Source organism: Scyliorhinus torazame, chromosome 19 (assembly GCF_047496885.1).
Source record: "Scyliorhinus torazame isolate Kashiwa2021f chromosome 19, sScyTor2.1, whole genome shotgun sequence".
Classification (NCBI taxonomy): Eukaryota; Metazoa; Chordata; class Chondrichthyes; order Carcharhiniformes; family Scyliorhinidae; genus Scyliorhinus; species Scyliorhinus torazame.
The window spans coordinates 50,757,809-50,777,772 of NC_092725.1; the positions used below are offsets into that span (position 1 = coordinate 50,757,809).

Genomic DNA, 19,964 nt, shown 5'->3' on the forward strand with positions numbered 1-19,964 from the left:
ACAGTGAGCTAGAACCACAACTGGGGAACAGTGAGCCAGAGCCTGGACTGGAGAACAGTGAGCTAGAACCTGGACTGGAGAACAGTGAGCCATAACCTGGACTGGGGAACAGTGAGCCAGAACCTGCACTGGGGAACAGTGAGCCAGAACCTCGACTGGAGACCAGTGAGCCAGAACCTGGACTGGGGAACAGGTAGCTAGAACCTCGACTGGGGAACAGCGAGCCAGAACCTGGACTGGAGAACAGTGAGCTAGAACCTGCACTGGGGAACAGTGAGCTAGAACCTGGGCTGGGGAACAGTGAGCTAGAACCTGGGCTGGAGAACAGTGAGCCAGAACCCGGACTGGAGAAGAGTGAGCTAGAACCTGGACTGGGGAACAGTGAGCTAGAACCACAACTGGGGAACAGTGAGCCAGAGCCTGGACTGGAGAACAGTGAGCTAGAACCTGGACTGGAGAACAGTGAGCCAGAACCTCGACTGGAGACCAGTGAGCCAGAACCTGGACTGGGGAACAGGTAGCTAGAACCTCGACTGGGGAACAGCGAGCCAGAACCTGGACTGGAGAACAGTGAGCTAGAACCTGCACTGGGGAACAGTGAGCTAGAACCTGGGCTGGGGAACAGTGAGCTAGAACCTGGGCTGGAGAACAGTGAGCCAGAACCTGGACTGGAGAACAGTGAGCTAGAACCTGGACTGGGGAACAGTGAGCTAGAACCACAACTGGGGAACAGTGAGCCAGAACCTCGACTGGAGACCAGTGAGCCAGAACCTGGACTGGGGAACAGGTAGCTAGAACCTCGACTGGGGAACAGCGAGCCAGAACCTGGACTGGAGAACAGTGAGCTAGAACCTGCACTGGGGAACAGTGAGCTAGAACCTGGGCTGGGGAACAGTGAGCTAGAACCAGAACTGGGGAACAGTGAGCCAGAGCCTGGACTGGAGAACAGTGAGCTAGAACCTGGACTGGAGACCAGTGAGCCAGAACCTCGACTGGAGACCAGTGAGCCAGAACCTGGACTGGGGAACAGGTAGCTAGAACCTCGACTGGGGAACAGCGAGCCAGAACCTGGACTGGAGAACAGTGAGCTAGAACCTGCACTGGGGAACAGTGAGCTAGAACCTGGGCTGGGGAACAGTGAGCTAGAACCTGGGCTGGAGAACAGTGAGCCAGAACCTGGACTGGAGAACAGTGAGCTAGAACCTGGACTGGGGAACAGTGAGCTAGAACCACAACTGGGGAACAGTGAGCCAGAGCCTGGACTGGAGAACAGTGAGCTAGAACCTGGACTGGAGAACAGTGAGCCAGAACCTCGACTGGAGACCAGCGAGCCAGAACCTGGACTGGGGAACAGTGAGCCAGGACCTGGACTGGGGAACAGTGAGCTAGAACCTCGACTGGAGAACAGTGAGCTAGAACCTGGACTGGGGAACAGTGAGCCAGGACCTGGACTGGGGAACAGTGAGCTAGAACCTCGACTGGAGAACAGTGAGCTAGAACCTCGACTGGGGAACAGTGACCCAGAACCTCGACTGGGGAACAGTGAGCCAGAACCTCGACTGGAGAACAGGTAGCTAGAACCTCGACTGGGGAACAGCGAGCCAGAACCTGGACTGGAGAACAGTGAGCTAGAACCTGCACTGGGGAACAGTGAGCTAGAACCTGGGCTGGGGAACAGTGAGCTAGAACCTGGGCTGGAGAACAGTGAGCCAGAACCGGGACTGGAGAACAGTGAGCTAGAACCTGGACTGGAGAACAGTGAGCCAGTACCTCGACTGGAGAACAGTGAGCCAGAACCTGGACTGGGGAACAGTGAGCTAGAACCTCGACTGGAGAACAGTGAGCCAGAACCTGGACTGGGGAACAGTGAGCTAGAACCTTGACTGGAGAGCAGGTAGCCAGAACCTGGACTGGGGAACAGTGAGCTAGAACTTTGACTGGAGAACAGTGAGCCAGAACCTGGACTGGAGAACAGTGAGCCAGAACCTGGACTGGAGAACAGTGAGCCAGAACCTGGACTGGGGAACAGTGAGCCAGAACCTCGACTGGAGAACAGGTAGCTAGAACCTCGACTGGGGAACAGCGAGCCAGAACCTGGACTGGAGAACAGTGAGCTAGAACCTGCACTGGGGAACAGTGAGCTAGAACCTGGGCTGGGGAACAGTGAGCTAGAACCTGGGCTGGAGAACAGTGAGCCAGAACCGGGACTGGAGAACAGTGAGCTAGAACCTGGACTGGAGAACAGTGAGCCAGAACCTCGACTGGAGAACAGTGAGCCAGAACCTGGACTGGGGAACAGTGAGCTAGAACCTGGACTGGGGAACAGTGAGCTAGAACCTCGACTGGAGAACAGTGAGCCAGAACCTGGACTGGGAAACAGTGAGCCAGAACCTGGACTGGGGAACAGGGTGCTAGAACCTCGACTGGGGAACAGTGAGCCAGAACCTCGACTGGGGAACAGTGAGCTAGAACCTTGGCTGGAGAACAGTGAGCCAGAACCTGGACTGGGGAACAGTGAGCCAGAACCTGGACTGGGGAACAGTGAGCTAGAACCTCGACTGAAGAACAGTGAGCCAGAACCTGAACTGGGGAACAGTGAGCCAGAACCTGGATTGGGGAACAGTGAGCCAGAACCTGGACTGGGGAACAGTGAGCCAGAACCTGGACTGGGGAACAGTGAGCTAGAAACTGCACTGGGTAATATGGAACTGGAACCTCGACTGGGGAACAGCGAGCCAGAACCTGGACTGGAGAACAGGTAGCTAGAACCTGGACTAGAGAACAGTGAGCCAGAACCTGGACTGGAGAACAGTGAGCTAGAACCTGGACTGGAGAACAGTGAGCCAGAACCTCGACTGGAGAACAGTGAGCCAGAACCTGGACTGGAGAACAGTGAGCCAGAACCTCGACTGGAGAACAGTGAGCCAGAACCTGGACTGGAGAACAGTGAGCCAGAACCTGGACTGTGGAACAGTGAGCTAGAACCTTGACTGGAGAACAGTGAGCCAGAACCTCGACTGGAGAACAGGTAGCTAGAACCTGGACTGGAGAACAGTGAGCCAGAACCTCGACTGGGGAACAGTGAGCTAGAACCTTGACTGGAGAACAGTGAGCTAGTACCTCGACTGGAGAACAGGTAGCTAGAACCTGGACTGGGGAACAGTGAGCCAGAACTTGGACTGGAGAACAGTGAGCCAGAACCTGGACTGGGGAACAGTGAGGCCAGAACTTGGACTGGAGAACAGTGAGCCAGAACCTGGACTGGAGAACAGTGAGCTAGAACCTGGACTGGGGAACAGTGAGCCAGAACCTCGACTGGAGAACAGAGAGCCAGAACCTAGACTGTGGAACAGTGAGCTAGAACCTTGACTGGCGAACAGTGAGCCAGAACCTCGACTGGAGAACAGGTAGCTGGAACCTCGACTGGAGAACAGCGAGCCAGAACCTGCACTGGAGAACAGTGAGCTAGAACCTTGACTGGAGAACAGGTAGCTAGAACCTCGACTGGAGAACAGTGATCCAGAACCTCGACTGGAGAACAGTGTGCCAGAACCTGGACTGGGGAACAGTGAGCTAGAACCTTGACTGGAGAACAGTGAGCCAGAACCTCGACTGGGGAACAGCGAGCTAGAACCTGGACTGGGGAACAGTGAGCTAGAACCTCGACTGGAGAACAGTGAGCTAGAACCTCGACTGGAGAACAGGGAGCTAGAACCTGGACTGGGGAACAGTGAGCCAGAACCTCGACTGGGGAACAGTGAGCTAGAACCTCGACTGGAGAACAGTGAGCCAGAACCTGGACTGGGGAACAGTGAGCTAGAACCTTGACTGGAGAACAGGTAGCTAGAACATCGACTGGAGAACAGTGAGCCAGAACCTGGACTGGGGAACAGTGAGCTAGAACCTGGACTGGAGAACAGTTAGCTAGAACCTGCACTGGGGAACAGTGAGCTAGAACCTGGGCTGGGGAACAGTGAGCTAGAACCTGGGCTGGAGAACAGTGAGCCAAAACCTGGACTGGAGAACAGTGAGCCAGAACCTCGACTGGAGAACAGTGAGCCAGAACCTCGACTGGAGAACAGTGAGCCAGAACCTGCACTGGGGAACAGGGTGCTCGAACCTGGACTGGGTAATATGGAACTGGAACCTCGACTGGGGAACAGCGAGCCAGAACCTGGACTGGAGAACAGTGAGCTAGAACCTGCACTGGTGAACAATGAGCTAGAACCTGGACTGGGGAACAGTGAGCTAGAACCTGGACTGGGGAATAGTGAGTTAGAACCTCGACTGGTGAACAATGAGCTAGAACCTGGACTGGGGAACAGTGAGCTAGAACCTCGATTGGTGAACAATGAGCTAGAAACTGGACTGGGGAACAGTGAGCTAGAAACTCGACTGGAGAACAGTGAGCTAGAACCTGGACTGGTGAACAATGAGCTAGAACCTGGACTGGGGTACAGTGAGCTAGAACCTGGACTGGGGAATAATGAGTTAGAACCTCGACTGGTGAACAATGAGCTAGAACCTGGACTGGGGAACAGTGAGCTAGAACCTCGATTGGTGAACAATGAGCTAGAAACTGGACTGGGGAACAGTGAGCTAGAACCTGGACTGGGGAACAGTGTGCTAGAACCTGCACTGGGGAACAGTGGGCTAGAACCTGGACTGGGGAACAGTGGGCTGGAAATTGGACTGGGGAACAGTGAGCTAGTACCTGGACTGGGGAACAGTGAGCCAGAACCTCGACTGGGGGACAGTGAGCTAGAACGTGGACTGGGGAACAGGGAACTAGAGCCTGGACTGTGGAGGACACTGTGCTAGAACCTGGACTCTGGGGGCACTGTGCTCGAACCTGGACTGTGGAGGGCATTGTGCTAGAATCTGGATTGTGAAAGTGGTCTAGAATAAAAACTGGCAGCAGGTGTGGGTGACCTATAATAAAGGGGGGGGGGGCGGTTGCCATGACCTGGTACAGAGACGGGACGGTGGTCTAAATCGTAGACCGTGTCTATAGCAAGCTAAAATATGGATTGCTGGCCAGTAAACTAGAACACCAACTGGGAGCAGTTTAGAATGCAGGAATGGCAGTGAGCTAGAACATGCCCTGGAAGGATCTAGATTGCAGGTGCTGCAGTGATCTAGAACAGATTGGTGGTCTAGAATGTGGAATGGGTTATAGCGAGTTTGATGATGGACTGCTGCACATTGTTCCCGGACATAGACTGACCTCGCGCATAGACTGCAGACCAGCGATTGAGATCGCGGATTCAAGACCAGTGAATCAGATCATTAACTGGGGCATTGATGTGTGTGTTTGTAGGCATGCGCGTGCATTTATTCACTTGTTGATCTGGAACACAAGATGAGGGGCCAGGGACAGTGATCTAGAATGCCAACTGGGGAGCAGCGATCTAGACCATGGATCTGGACACAGTGGGCTAGAATGAAGATTGGGGGTGGGGGGAGGGCGGTAATGATTGAGAACCTAACAGAGCTGTGATCGAGAATGCGAACTGCAGGCAATGAGCGGGAACACGGAGAGCTAGACTACCAACTGGAGGGACAATGAGCTGCAACATGATCTATGTCCTAGATTTTTCAATGGTCGAGGATTTAGCTTAAATTTCTGGAGACGGCAGGACAATACAGGAGGGTAGACAACCCGACTCACTGAAGGAAAAATCGTGGCTCTAATGTTTTCCTTGAGTTATTTTGTAGGTTGTCAAGATTTATAACCTGATTACTGTGAGCATTGTTTTAGGTGCTCTGATTCGCACCGTGTTTAACACTGATTTTTAAGTGCTCTGGATTACCCACCAGTTTGCATCATTGTTACGCCACAGTGCGTAGCATTGTCAAGATTTTCTTTCAAAACCTTTACTTCCCAGCTGGCGTTGCTGCTTGCAGGGAATGTGTGGGACCAGCTCGTCAACCCGAACAAGTTGCCAAATGATCCTGTCTTTTTAATTTCAGGGACTAACATGCACCTTGCTGAGGATCTGATGTTACCCACCTAGGAACAGCACCGCCAACCTGACTCCGACATTCCCCAGGATGCTGGGTATCTGCAGAGGGCGCCGGAAGTTCCTTGCGGCCACCCTGACCGTTCTCTTTGTGCCAGCATTTACCTGGATTTACCTCTTCTCTGGAACGTTTAAAGGCAAGTGTTGGAATTGTAATTGTACCTCTCGCTCGGTATCTTCCTCTACCCTGAATTCAATTTCAGAAAGTCATGGTGGGGAGATTGGTGAGTGATTGGACTCAATGTTGGATAGAGAATTGACGATGCGTTTGGTGCAGTCGTTGATATGTAAGAAACTGGTTGGTTGCTGCGTTAACATATGAAGAGCGGCAGGGGATTGTCAGGTTTCCAGGATTGAGTAACCTGGGAGGAAGATCACCTGAGGCAGTAACATCGTATTTGCTTTTAATTTTCTTTGAACGTTCCTTCTTGTTCATTCGCTATAAAAATATTGGCGGTGGGGCCAAACGTCTGTTGACTCACTGAAGAATCATCTACATGGGTAATGAAGTCTGTTCCCTTTCTGATTGGTAGAGCAAGGTGGGTTGTCTTGATGATTGCCATGTCGGGCGCCCAATGGCAGGACTGCCGGTGGGAGGGGCGGGGAGGAGGCAGGCGGTCATGTGAGGAAAACATCCAGGGATATGTCCAGCCAGGGTTGACGACCCTGTTTGGGGGTGGGTTGGTGGGGATGGGATGTGATTTGGATACATTCCTTCAGGATGGCCTAGCTTGGACAGAGTGGATTCCTTAACCTGTATTGAGCTTGTGAGATGGACACCTAGGCAGCAAAAATTTGAATGTCCAGAATGGGTGAAAATTTCATCATTCAGGCATCATTAAATCATCGGCAGGTCGTATGTTCTATGGCTCCTCTGTTAACCAGGTGGATGTGAATCAACTTGTAGTGGCCAGCATTCTGTCAACCTTGGCTGTGGCATTGCTTCATAGCTATTTATGTGATATCTGAGTCTTGTGTCGCATTTGACTACTCTCAACATGACACTGTTGGAAAAATGATTGCCCTCAACATTTGGCTTTGTAACGATTTTTGAAACGAGCTCTATACAACCCTCTAAGAACCCAAAATCGCATGCAGGAAGCACACCCTGATTTTGAAGTGTGCTGTTAGCCATATTGGTAAAGACCTCCGCTGTGGGACTGACTGGCTGGCATTAAAGCAGGTGGCTCAGGCTGCAGGAAGCCTAACCAAGGTCCTTATAGGTTGCAAAATTCTACTCCTCTTCCCATTCCCTTAGTTTGAGTTGGCATTTTCCATCCCCTCAGACATTGGCTGGGATTTTGCAGCTCTGTCATGGGAGGGAGATTTGGCAGCCCAGCTTTAGGCGAGACCGGACAATCCTTTTTATAAAAAAAAAATTAGAGTACACAATTATTTTGTTTTTACAATTAAGGGGCAATTTAGCATGGGCAATCCGCCGAACCAGCACATCTTTGGGTTGTGGGGGTGAAACCCAAGCAGACACGGGGAGAATGTGCAAACTCCACACGGACAGTGATCCAGGGCTGGGATTCGAACCCGGGACCTCAGCGCCGCAGTCCCTGTGCTAATCTGTGTACCACATGTCGCCCTGGAGACCGGACAATCCTGACAGTAGTGGAAGGGGGGGGTGGTGTAGGCGTAGGCTAGACTGGCAAATCCTACCCATTGTCTCCACCTTTTCACTCCAGCTTTCCTTTCCAACTTCACACTGGCGTCCCTCTTAGCACATCTCCAGGTTCCTACACTCTTCCGCAAATCCCGTATTCAGTTCCAATACTAATCAGTATTAGTAGGGAAATTGTGATGTGGAAATTGATGGGATTGAAGGCCGATAAATCCCCAGGACCTGATAATCCAGATCCCAGAGTACACAAGGAATGACCCTAGAAATAATGGATGCATTGGTGGTCATTGGAGGGGTAGCTAATGTAACCCCACTACTTAAAAAGGGAGGTCGAGAGAAAACAGATTTATCGACCAATCAGCCTGGCATTGGTAGTGGGGAAAATTCTAGAGTCCATTATAAAAGATTTAACAGCAGAGCAGTTAGAAAATAGTGGCAGGATAGGACAGGGTCAGCATGGATTTACGAAAGGGAAATCATGCTTGACAAATCGACTGGAATTCTTCAAGGATGTAACTAGTAGAGTTGATGAGGGGGAGCCAGTGGATGTGGTTTATTTGGACTTTAAGAGACTTTTGGCAAAGTCCCGCTTAAGAGATTAGCGTGTAAAATTAAAGAGTATGTGATTGGCAATAGTGTATTGAGATGGATAGAAAACCAGTTGGGAGGCAGGAAACAAAGAGTAGGAATTAATGGGTCTTTTTCCAAGTGGCACGCAGTAAGTAGTGGGATCCTGCAGGGATCAGTGTTAGAACCTCAGCTATTCACAATATATATTAAATGATTTAGATGAGGGAACTAAATGCAGCATCTCCAAATTTGCAGATGACACAAAGCTGGGTGGGGAGGGTGAGCTGTGAGGAGGGTGCAGAGATCCTTCTGTGTGATTTGGACAAGTTGAGTGAGTGGGAAAATGCATGGAAGATGCAGTATAATGTGGATAAATGTAAGGTTATCCACTTTGGTAGCAAAAACAGGAAAAGCAGTTATTACCGAAATGTGATTGAGAGAGGGAAATGTGCATTGAAACCTAGATGTCCTTGTACACCAGTCGCTGAAGGTAAGCACGCAGGGTGCAGCAGGAGGTAAAGAAGGCAAAAATGGTATGCTGTCCTTCATAGCGAGAGGATTCGAGTACAGGAGCAGGGATGTCTTGCTGCAGTTATATAGGGCATTGGTGAGACCACACCTGGAATATTATGTGCAGTTTTGGGCACATTATCTGAGGAAGGATGTTCTTGCTCTAGAGGGAGTGCAGCAAAGGTTTACCAGACTGATTCCAGGGATGGTGGGACTGACGTTTGAGGAGAGAGTCTGGCGGTTAGGATTCCATTTGTTGGAGTTTGGAATAATGAGGGGGGCTCTCATAGAAACCTATAAAATTCTAATAGGATTAGACAGTGTCGATGCAGGAAGAATATTCCTGATGGTGGGGATGCCCAGAACCAGGGGTCACAGTCTGAGGATACGGGGTAGACCATTTAGGGCTGAGGTGAGAAGAAATATCTTCACCCAGAGAGTGGTGAGCGTTTGGCATTCTCTACCACACAAAGCAGTTGAAGCCAAAACATTGTACGTTTTCAACAAGGCAATATCACTCTTGGGGCTAAAGGGATTGAAGGATATGGGGGGGAAAGTAGGAACAGGTTACGGAGTTGGATGATCAGCCACGATCATAATGAATGGCTGAGCAGGCACCTTGGTCTGATACAGAAAGAGTAACAGAGGCAAGAGTTTTGGCAGCTGGGAGAAGCAAGATGTGATAGGAGGCCAAAAGACAGCTTCCCACGGTGGGAAATTAGTTTGGGCTCTTGTTTTCCTGATTTTCATGACCGCATAAAGGTTGAGTGTGTTGTGCAGCTATGTTGGGAACCCTATTTGTATCTCATGAATGTTTATTACAAAGCAACACACCAGAATCCTGTTCCTCCTCCAAGCATAGTGTCCCCATCTGCTTTCACGCTATACGTAAAGTGACGGGTATCTGGTGAGGTAGATTTCTTCTTCCTAGACTTTCAGGTCAAAAGCCACTTCTTGTCTTCCTTTTGCACCGTCACTGTGACATATCAGTTAAGCCATATTCCTTAAGCTGTGCCAAAGCTGGGCACAGGGGAGGGGTGAGACCAGGGCAGGACAGGGGGAGATGTCAAGGAACAAGGCTGCCTGGGAATCGTTTAACTATGTCGGCCGAATGTTGGCGCGTGAGATAACAGCGGGGCGGGTTCACTTCTTGTTTGCCCAACCATGAGGTTCAATATGCTTCTTGTGGCTGCTTAATCAGCCACCCCACTATCTAGCGGACGTCACTCATACTTTCTCTTTTGCCACTGGACTTAGTCCTTGGAAAGAAAAATTCTGCCCAAAGATTGGAAAATGAAGAATGGTTTCGGCGCCAGAGAACAAAAAGACAGATCGGGTGGGTGAGAGAAAATTGAGAAATGTAAAAGATCCCCAAGAACAATTTATTACTTACAGGAATAAGACCACAGTTTCAGTTGTTCCTTTCCTGGGGGCAGAGAGGCAGAATGTCCGTGCAGTTGCATTAAATCTGGTTATTAAAACAGTCCTTACGCTGATTTGTACCAGCCCTGACTTTCTGTGGCGAGCCAAATGGATAATTAGCATGCAAATGTCTTGAGACTCATGTGGCATTGTGAGCAAGCTGCCATTTTCACAAGGTTTGCAATGGAGTGGCATAAATTATCCAGCAACATGTGGACTTCAGCAACTCATTTTGGTGCATCTCCCTCTTCACAAACATCAGTGACTACCATTAAACATGTTATTTTTAGCAGCAGAATCATAGAAACTTGCAGCACAGAAGGAGACCATTCGACACATTGTATCTGCGCTGGCCAAGAAAATAGCTCATCGGTCTAATCCCACCATCTCCCACTTGGTCTGCCACTCTTCGAGTGCATGTTGAAGTGTTTTCTAAATGCACAGTGCATGTCTACCTCTGCCATCCTGGGTCAAACAATTACATTCCATATCTCCACCTCTCTTTGAGAAGATTTCTCCACAATTCTCTTAATACTTCCATCAATTGCTTTAAAACCATGACCCCCTTGGAGTAGCATGGTGGCGCAGTGGTTAGCAATGCTGCCTCACGTCGCCGAGGACCCAAGTTCGATCCTGGCCCCAGGTCACTGCCGGTGCGGAGTTTGCACAATCTCCCTGTGTCTGCATGGGTCTCACCACCACAAACCCAAAGATGTATAGGATAGGTGGATTGCCACGCTAAATTACTCCTTAATTGGAAATTAAAAAATTATGACCCCAAATTATTGGCCTCCCTTGCCAACTGAAATAGGTCCTTCCTATCTACTCTATCTCAGCCCCTCATACTGTTATGTACCTCAAACTTTCCTTGTGTCTCCTGCTCCAAAGGAAACAACCACACCCTCTCTAATCTTTCCTCATTTGTAAAATTCTCCTTTCCTGGCAACATCTGAAATCTCCATTGTGCCCTTTCCAATGCCAGCACATCCATCCTGTAATGTAAGCAGTGCCCTAGTTGTGGTTTAACTAGTGTTCCAGCTGAACCTCCGTCCTCCTTTAGTCTACGTCGTGACTAATAAAAGAGAGATTTCCTGACAACCTTATCAACCATTATCTCTGGATGTGCACTCCTTCTGTTCTTGTACACCTCTCAGTATCCTACCATTCATTCGGCATTCCTCTGTCTAGTTTGCACTCTTCAAATCAGCCTCCATGTTGGATTCCATTTGCCATTTTACGCCCTTCTGATCGGCCCATTGATAGCTTTCTGCGGTTTGCAGCTTTCGATCATTCTGTTTGACACATCAAACTTTGTCTCATCTACAACCGTATTGATCATGCCCCATGCATTTCAGCCCAAAGCATTGCTGGAGACCACTGATGGCAAGAATCCCAGTGCCGAGCCCTGCAGAACCCCACTGGAAACAGATTTCCAATCACAAAGAAACCAGTCAGCCATTACCCATTGCTTCCACGGTCCTTGATATCCGATGGGGTATTTACTTTTCTTATCAGTCTTAACATGCCAAAAGTCTTCCTAAAACCCATGTCCACTGCATCAACATAGAACATAAAATATAGAACATACAGTTCTATGAGGCCACGCGGCTCATCGAGTCTGTACCGACCCACTTAAGCCATCACTTCCACCCCCTCCTCCTAACCTTTTTGGATACTAAGGGCAATTTATCATGGCCAATCCACCTAACCTGCACTCCTTTGGACCGTGGGAGGAAACCGGAGCACCCGGAGGAAACCCACGCAGACACGGGGAGAACGTGCAGACTCCGCACAGACAGTGACCCAGCAGGGAATCGAACCTGGGATCCTGGCGCTGTGAAGCCACAGTACTAACCACTGTGCTAAAAAGCGTGCCAGCTTCACCAATCCATTTTGCCACTGCCTCGAAATAATTCAATCAAGCTAGTCAAACGGGACCTTCTCTCAACAAATCTAAACTCGGTGCGCTTGACTAATCTGCATCTTTGTCAACGACGACCAATTCAGAATGCTAAAAATCGGCTGCCAATGTTGTACTTGTGTAGGTTCTCTGAGATAGAGAACCACCTTACTTGAGAAATTGAGTGGGTGCGTGGAACCAATACTGTGTCCGGCCACTGAATGACAAATGTCATTCCTGGGACCAAATGGCAAGCATCCATTCCACACTCTTCTGAATCGCTACATTCGAGCTGAGTCCTTTATCAGTTCCCAGCCAATCTTTCATACCTCGCACAATAATAAAGCAACAAAAAAAATTATCCACAATTCTGCCGAATATTGTTTCCCGTCACCTAACCGGCGAGATTAATCTTAATCTGAAGTGTCAGAAGCTATCTTCCTGTGCTCATTGCTTGCTGATGTCTGTCACTTGCATGGCCGTTCAAGGGAATAACTCTAATGTACCATTCAGATACTGGAATTGTTTAAAAATCATTTGCTTATTGAGAGAGGGTTTCAGGGCCGTTCCAGACGATGTTTATTTGGGAGTAGCTACTGAATGATTATGAATCTAATTCAGTCTGTCAAGCAGCACGGACTGGGGATGGGAAGCTCTCAGACAGTGATATTGTTTCATGGATTCAGAGGCGCAGACTGGTGCGGGGGCGAGCAAGTCTTTATTTAACCATGTCATCTCTCCTGATTACAAAAATAATAGATCTGCCCAGGCAGCCAGAAAATTGATTCCTACCCGCTCCTCGCTCTGGGTTTATAGATCATTGGTGTGTGTATTGCGAGGAGGAGCCCTTGAAGATGAAAATTGAACGAAAGGCTTCATGTTAGTTTTATGCAAAGCGCTTTTAACAGAAAGAAGAATGGATCTCAGTTGGATTACATTGAATTTGACAGCATAGTAACAGGCCATTTAATGCAATAGGTTTGTATCAATGTTTATGCTCGACACGAGGCTCCTCCTTCCTTCCTTCATTTCACTCTATCAGCTTGATCTTCTGTTTTTATCTCACTCCAGCTTTTCCAGCTCCCCTTTCAATGCAACTACACTATTCATCCTAATGAGGCCTTATGTTGCATCTAGTTTAGCTTTCTAACCACTCTGCATAAAGCGGTTTCTCCTGAATTCTGTACTGGATTTAATCGTAACTAGCTTCTATTTATGTCCCTTAGCTTTGGCCTTCCCCACAAGTAAAAAAACCTTCTCTAGGCCAGCCTGATCAACCGCCTACATAATTGGAAAGGCGTCTGTGAGGTCAGTCTTGTCTTTCCTGGAGAAGGTTGATTTTTGACTGAGAAACCTGTGGCTTTGAGGAGGCGACCTTCAGTTTACACACATTTGCTTCTCAAAGTAGATTGTGTGAAGAGGTTTGGCTGCATCTAACTGTAACAACGGGCGCGATAGACCGGCTGCATCCCACCAGAATCGGAATGGGACCCGGCCAATAAATCCCGCAGGAGGCCTCTCCTGGGATTCCCAACAGTTGTTATGCCTTGCAATATTTTACGGGATCTTGCGAGACTTTGCAATCTGTATCCCGCCCACAATGGGTGTGACTCCGCCCCGCAGTGCCACCTGGGCACCCTAGCAGTGCCACCCTGGCAGTGCCATCTAGGTGCCACCCTGGCAGTGCCATCTAGGTGCCACCCTGGCAGTGCCATCTAGGTGCCACCCTGGCAGTGCCATCTAGGTGCCACCCTGGCAGTGCCATCTAGGTGCCACCCTGGCAGTGCCATCTAGGTGCCACCCTGGCAGTGCCATCTAGGTGCCACCCTGGCAGTGCCATCTAGGTGCCACCCTGGCAGTGCCATCTAGGTGCCACCCTGGCAGTGCCATCTAGGTGCCACCCTGGCAGTGCCATCTAGGTGCCACCCTGACAGTGCCAGGCTGGTAGTGTCTTGCATTCTGCCCATGCCAGGGATTGGGCCTGGGGTGCTCTTCCCGTGTGAGGTTGTGTGCGGAGAGGCTCAAGGTCCCCCAAACAGGTGAGTTGGGGCATTTGGGGGGATCTGGGGGTCACGTTGGGGTGCCGAGCGATCAGGGCGCCTTCTCCTGCACTGAGAAACTCCACTCGTCAGAGCTCCTCATTGTAGGAAATGTGATTGAGTGTGGCCTTGGTGGAGCGTTCCCCATTGAGATCCAGAAAAAAAAAAGAGTGTCGTTAGACGGCACTGGGAACGACCCCTCTAATCCCGCCAAGAACAGACTCTTCTTTGGTTCGATCGCGCTCAATGTGCCCCGAGATGCTACACAGCGGCATGACAAAATGTGGCACCAGGCCATATCAGATACGAGCAGGTGAACAAAGCTTGATTAGAGTTCGTTTTTAAGGAGCATCTTAGAGAGCGGGCTATAGGAGTGGATAGGAATTAGAGAGCTTAGGACCTGGTCATTTTAAAGCATTGCCGCCAATGGTGGGAGTGGAGGAATGAACATTTGGAGGAACCAGCTGCCACGGGAGCTTGTTGGGCTGGAGGAGGTGACGGATGGGAAGGGACAGAGGATGGATGATGCTGATGGAGGAAGTCAGATCTTTGAAGGCTCTGAGATGCCAAGTCTGGAAGGTTCCATCTCAAATCCCAGACTGCGTCTGAGCTGAGGCATTGACTTGTATGCTTCCATCATTAGAGTCATAGAGGGTTATAGAGTTTTTCCAGCCGGGAAAGAGCCCTTTGGTCGACTGTGTCCTCGCCGACCATCAAGCACCTATTTACTCCGGTCCCGTTTTCCAGCACTTGGCCTGTAGCCTTGTATGCTGTAGTATTTCAGGTGCTCATTTAAATACTTCTTAAAAGTTCTAAGGGTTCCCACCTCTACCACCCTTTCAGGAAGCGAGTTCCAGATTCCCACCAACCCCTGGGTGAAAATGTTTCCCATCACATCTCTTATAAACCTCCTGTCCCTTACCTTAAATCTGGTTATTGACCCCTCTGCTAAGGAGAAATATTTTGTCCTATCCACCCTAACTATGCCCCTCATAATTTTGTACACCTCAATCGGGTTCTCCCCTCCCCCTCCCCCCCCCCCACTGAGCTTTCTCTACTCCAGAGAATTCAACCTCGGCCTACCCAGCCTCTCTTGATAGCTAAAACCCTCCAGCCCAGGCAGCATCCTGGTGAATCTCCCCTGCACCCTCTCGAGTGTAATAACCTCCTTCTTATAATGTGATGACCAGAACTGCACATTATGCCCCAGCTGTGGTCGAACAAGCGTTTTAGACAGCTCACACCTTGATCTTGCCCATGGCCCAGGCAGCAGGAAAATCACTCTGAGCCAAATCCTTATTGTTATCTATTGACTCCTATTCGATGCTGAGGATATGCAGTCAGTAAAGAATCAACCTCATGAATAATGCCGTACATGGCCCAATAGCTTACTGGCATGAATTATAGACTCCAAATTACAGGAATTTATTTGTCCTTGTTGGAATGTGGGCATCACTAAAACGGCAGCATATATTACCCAACTTTAGTTGCCAATAAAAAAAATGGGGCCTGGTTCTAACTCGTTCAAAACTCATTCACTTAGACAGTAAATCGGAATCTAATGTGTCAACCCTGCAGTCTGCGTTCAGAGCCACATATAGCAAGCTTCCTTCCCTGAAGGACATAAGTGAGTCAGGTAGCTTTTCACATCAGTTCTCGCCGCCCACTTTTTCATGGATTTATTCAGTTAAATTCCACAATTTACCACGGTGGGATTTGAACACACTACATCGAGAATGTTCATCCAGTATCATAACTACTGGGGCACCATGAGAAGGAAAAAATTCAAGTGGCTGAATTGACCACTTGCACGTGGTCAATTGACCTTGCACGAACGAGGGGAAGATAGTGGCGTAGTGATAATATCACTGGACTAGTAATCCAGCAGACCCAGGCTAATGCTCTGGGGATGTGGGTTCAAATCCCACAACAGAAGTTAGTGGAATTTCAATTCAATTAATAAAATATGGAATATAGAGCTAGTTTCAGTAATGGTGACCATGAAAATTGCCACAGTTCCAGAGGACCAGAGGCTGCTCTCCCCTTTTTGAGGTGATTTAATCTGAGGGTCACCACACCTCGGGCGAGGGGACAAGGTTGAGAAGGCCATGCCTTTGTGGTATCCTCAGCCAGTACGGGTATTGAACCCGCGCTGTTGGCATTGCTCCACATCGCGAACCAGCCGCCCAGCCAACTGAGCTAACCGACCTCCGGGTCATGTCATCAATAGGTGTAAAAACCCATCTGCTTCATTAATGGATGAAAATCTGCCATCCTTACCTGGTCTGACCTAGATGTGACTTCAGACGCACAGAAATGTGGTTGAATCTTAACCTCCACAATGGCCTAGCAAGCCACCCAGTTCATAGGTGAATAGGATGGGCAACAAATGTTGACCTCGCCAGCAACACCCACATCCCATCAAAGAACAGAACCAAAGAACCTGCCCTTCACTCAACCCTGAGCATCACTTCACATCCTGGCCCTATCATGTGAAAGTTATCATGTATGTAATTTTACCCACCTTTTCATTATTTTTAATTCAGAATATGACCCGGAGGAGTGAGGAACAAGAGATTGCTGTTGTTCCATCTTATTGGGTTCCACAGCACAGCTTGCAAAACCTATGAGGGTGCTAGTTGTGAACCTTGGTGTTTGACAGAATTGGAGAATGTGGAGCAGTGACTGTTTGCCATTAGGGTTTAGCTTGTCTGCCATGGCAGTGGGTAGCAGACTTATTTTTGAGTCAAAGGTTTGTGGGTTTAAGTCGAAATTAAGGATGAAATAGCCCAGGCCAAAATCTGTTGCGGTACTGAGGAAGGGCCGCACTGTAAGACATGCAAGACGTGCCCTCTATCAGATGGACCAGTAAACCATGACCCTGCCTGTCCTCTCGAGGGCTATAAAAGATCCCAGGGCATTATTTCAGAGAGGTCTTGGCCAGGATCGATTTTCCCTCAATCAAAATCACTACAATAGATTATCCGGTCATTACCTCATTGTTTGGAGGACCTTGCTATGTATCAATTGGTTGCAGTATTTTTCTATATTACAACAGTAAGTACACTTCAAAATTACCTGATTTATGGCTGAAATGTTTTGAGACCTCCTGGGATTGTGAAAGGTGCTATATAAATGCAAATCTTTCCTTCAGGCACTGTGGAAATGAAGTGCCTCCCGAAACCCTGGTTATATCTAAATGTAGGCATGCATTCCAGGAATAGCCTGATCCAGAAAAATAGGCAAGGGCTTCGTGTTAGGAATGGGTTAACAGACTTCCATAAAGTGGGCAGCACGGTAACATGGTGGTTAGCACAATTGCTTCACAGCTCCAGGGTCCCAGGTTTGATTCCCGACTTGGGTCATTGTCTGTGCGGAGTCTGCACATTCTCCCCGTGTCTGCGTAGGTTTCCTCCGGGTGCTCCGGTTTCCTCCCACAGTCCAAAGATGTGCGGGTTAGGTGGATTGGCCATGCTAAATTGCCCATAGTGTCCAAAATTGCCCTTAGTGTTGGGTGGGGTTACTGGGTTATGGGGATAGGGTGGAGGTGTGGACCTTGGGTGGGGTGCTCTTTTTTTTTGTTTAAATTTTTTTAATTCTCCTCCATTTTCACGTTTTCTCCCACATTTACATCCATCAACGATAATCAGCAAGATATGTCAGGCCCCATAATAACAACAACGATCCCATCTACCCACCAACCCCCAAACCTCAACCCGCATGTTTACATAAACAAATGACAAAAATAAATCAGGGATTACCCGTAGTCACCCTTAATCTTACACAGCTCTCCCCCACCCCCCACCCCCACCACCCCCACCGCAGGTCTCCATCTCCTCCTGTCCACGGCCTCTTGTAAAACTCCTCCCCCCACCCTCGGTTCCTTCCCCCCCAACTTTCCACCCCGGCTAGACCACTCGGACCCTGTTCTGCCAGGCTATGATGGCCACAGCCCCTCCCCCCACCTCACTCCTGTTCACTGGCCGGCACAAACCGGCCAGCGTGGAGGCCCCCGCCCGGGTCCCTTTCCCACTTGCCCGGCCCCAGGAAAGCCCAAAGATCCCCTTTTAGCACACAAACCCCGCCTATCCACCTACACCCCAAAGAACTCTCATTTCGAGTGAAAGTCCCGTCCCTTCCCTCGTCCAAATATAACCACCTTGGCTCCTTTAATCTCTACACCCACGCGCAGTGATACAAAAAAGAAGAAAATACAGTCATGAGGTTACATCGGCACATGGCCATTCCTCAATTTGTCAGTTCTGCCACAGTCCTTCTGCTTTCGCAAACTCCTCCGCTGCTTCCGCCGTTCCAAAATAAAAGTCCCTGAGCTTGTAAGTCACCCTCAGCTTCGCTGGATATACAATGCCGCACCGCACCTTGCTAATGTACAGTGCCCTCTTCACCCGGTTGAAGGCAGCCTGCCTCCTTGCCAGCTCCACCGTAAAGCCCTGGTATACACGTGTACCAGCTCCAGCCCACTGCACCACCCGCTTCTGCTTGGCCCAGCTCAGGACCTTCTCCTTCACCCTGTACCTACGGAAGCACAGAGTCACTGCCCTTGGCGGCTCACTCGCCTTTGGTACAGGCCTCCACGACCGATGAGCCCAATCCAGTTCATATCGGGAGGGGTCCTTCCCCTCCCCCAGTAGTTTTGCCAGCATCGCGGCAAAATACTCAGTCGGCTTCGGTCCTTCAACTCCTTCGGGCAGCTGTCGCCTGGATCTATTTTCCAGGTCTTCCATTTTTCCTCGCAGATCCTTGTTAGTATCCATCACCTTCCGCATCTCATTCCCCATCGAGGCAAGTTGATCACCGTGCTGCAATAACGTCTCCTCCACTTCCTTCAGCACCTCCCCTTGCTCTCGCACCTCCGCCACTGCGCTCGCCACCTCCGTCCTCACCGGGGAAACCGCCTCCTCTACCAGCATACACTCAAAACCTCCCTCATCTCCTTCCTCACCGTCTCCATGCATTTCGCAATCTGCGCCAACTGCTTTTCAAATTCCGCAGCCATCACCTTGGTTATTTCTTCAGCCGTAAGCAGTGCAGCCTTCCCTGGTGCTCCAGCCTCCATTTTTCCTGGTGACCCCGCGGTGACCTTTCCACTCCCCGACGGACCTCCAGCTGGGTTTTTTTTCAGCCGTTTTTCTGCTCACCCTCGACATTTTTCTTTGGGGTTTTTTTCCCTCCTGTGTCTTCTCAGTGCCTCCTCCGTGCCTTCTCCCTTCTTCTGCCGCCTCCGCGGACCCTGGGACCGGGCTTAAAGCCCCGAAATTGACGTTCCCGAGCGGGGGCTCTCCATTGTGCGGCCGCCTCCCGCCCGCCGTCACCGGAAGTCCGGGGTGCTCTTTCTAAGAGCCGGCGCAGACTCAATGTGCCAAATGGCCTCCTTCTGCACTGTAAATTCTATGATTCTATGAAAACACTAAGTTGGTGTCAATTATCCAATAGAAGTCACTGTTATATAAAGGGGTTACAGGTGGCACTATTTGTTGGTGGAGATTTGTGTGTGAAGTTGGATCAAAGAAATAAAGGTGTTTTGTGGAGAAGCAGAACTCTTGTCTCCTTTACTCGACAGCAACCCAGAAGCTTAAACACTTCGTACCAACACAGTTCCTGTGAAATACATGATTGTGCTTTAATAGCTATTGTCAGTTTTACCTTTACTAATTGATGGGGAAACTTGCAGAAGATATTATTGACTGACAAGATGAAGGAAGTGAATTAACATCAGTCTCAATATAGTCATTAATCTAGCAGTGCTTTATTAACCTTGTCAGTCTAAGTACATTAATGTTCATTCAGTTCCCCCTCGTTGCTGGGCACGTCAACTTTGAGCTTTGTGATCTCCTATCAAGCTGGTAATATCC

At 49.6% G+C, this 19,964-nt stretch overlaps 1 protein-coding gene across 2 annotated transcripts in view; it reads left to right on the top strand.

The window, feature by feature from the left end:
* Nucleotides 1–19,964, top strand: part of large1 (LARGE xylosyl- and glucuronyltransferase 1) — a 678,219-nt gene that overhangs the window by 220,297 nt on the left and 437,958 nt on the right. For both annotated transcript variants that reach the window (XM_072484258.1, XM_072484259.1), the window contains exon 2: nucleotides 5,974–6,160. In XM_072484258.1, coding sequence (XP_072340359.1) covers nucleotides 6,055–6,160 — 106 coding nt within the window. In that variant the 5' untranslated portion in view covers nucleotides 5,974–6,054. The remainder of the gene's footprint in view (nucleotides 1–5,973; nucleotides 6,161–19,964) is intronic.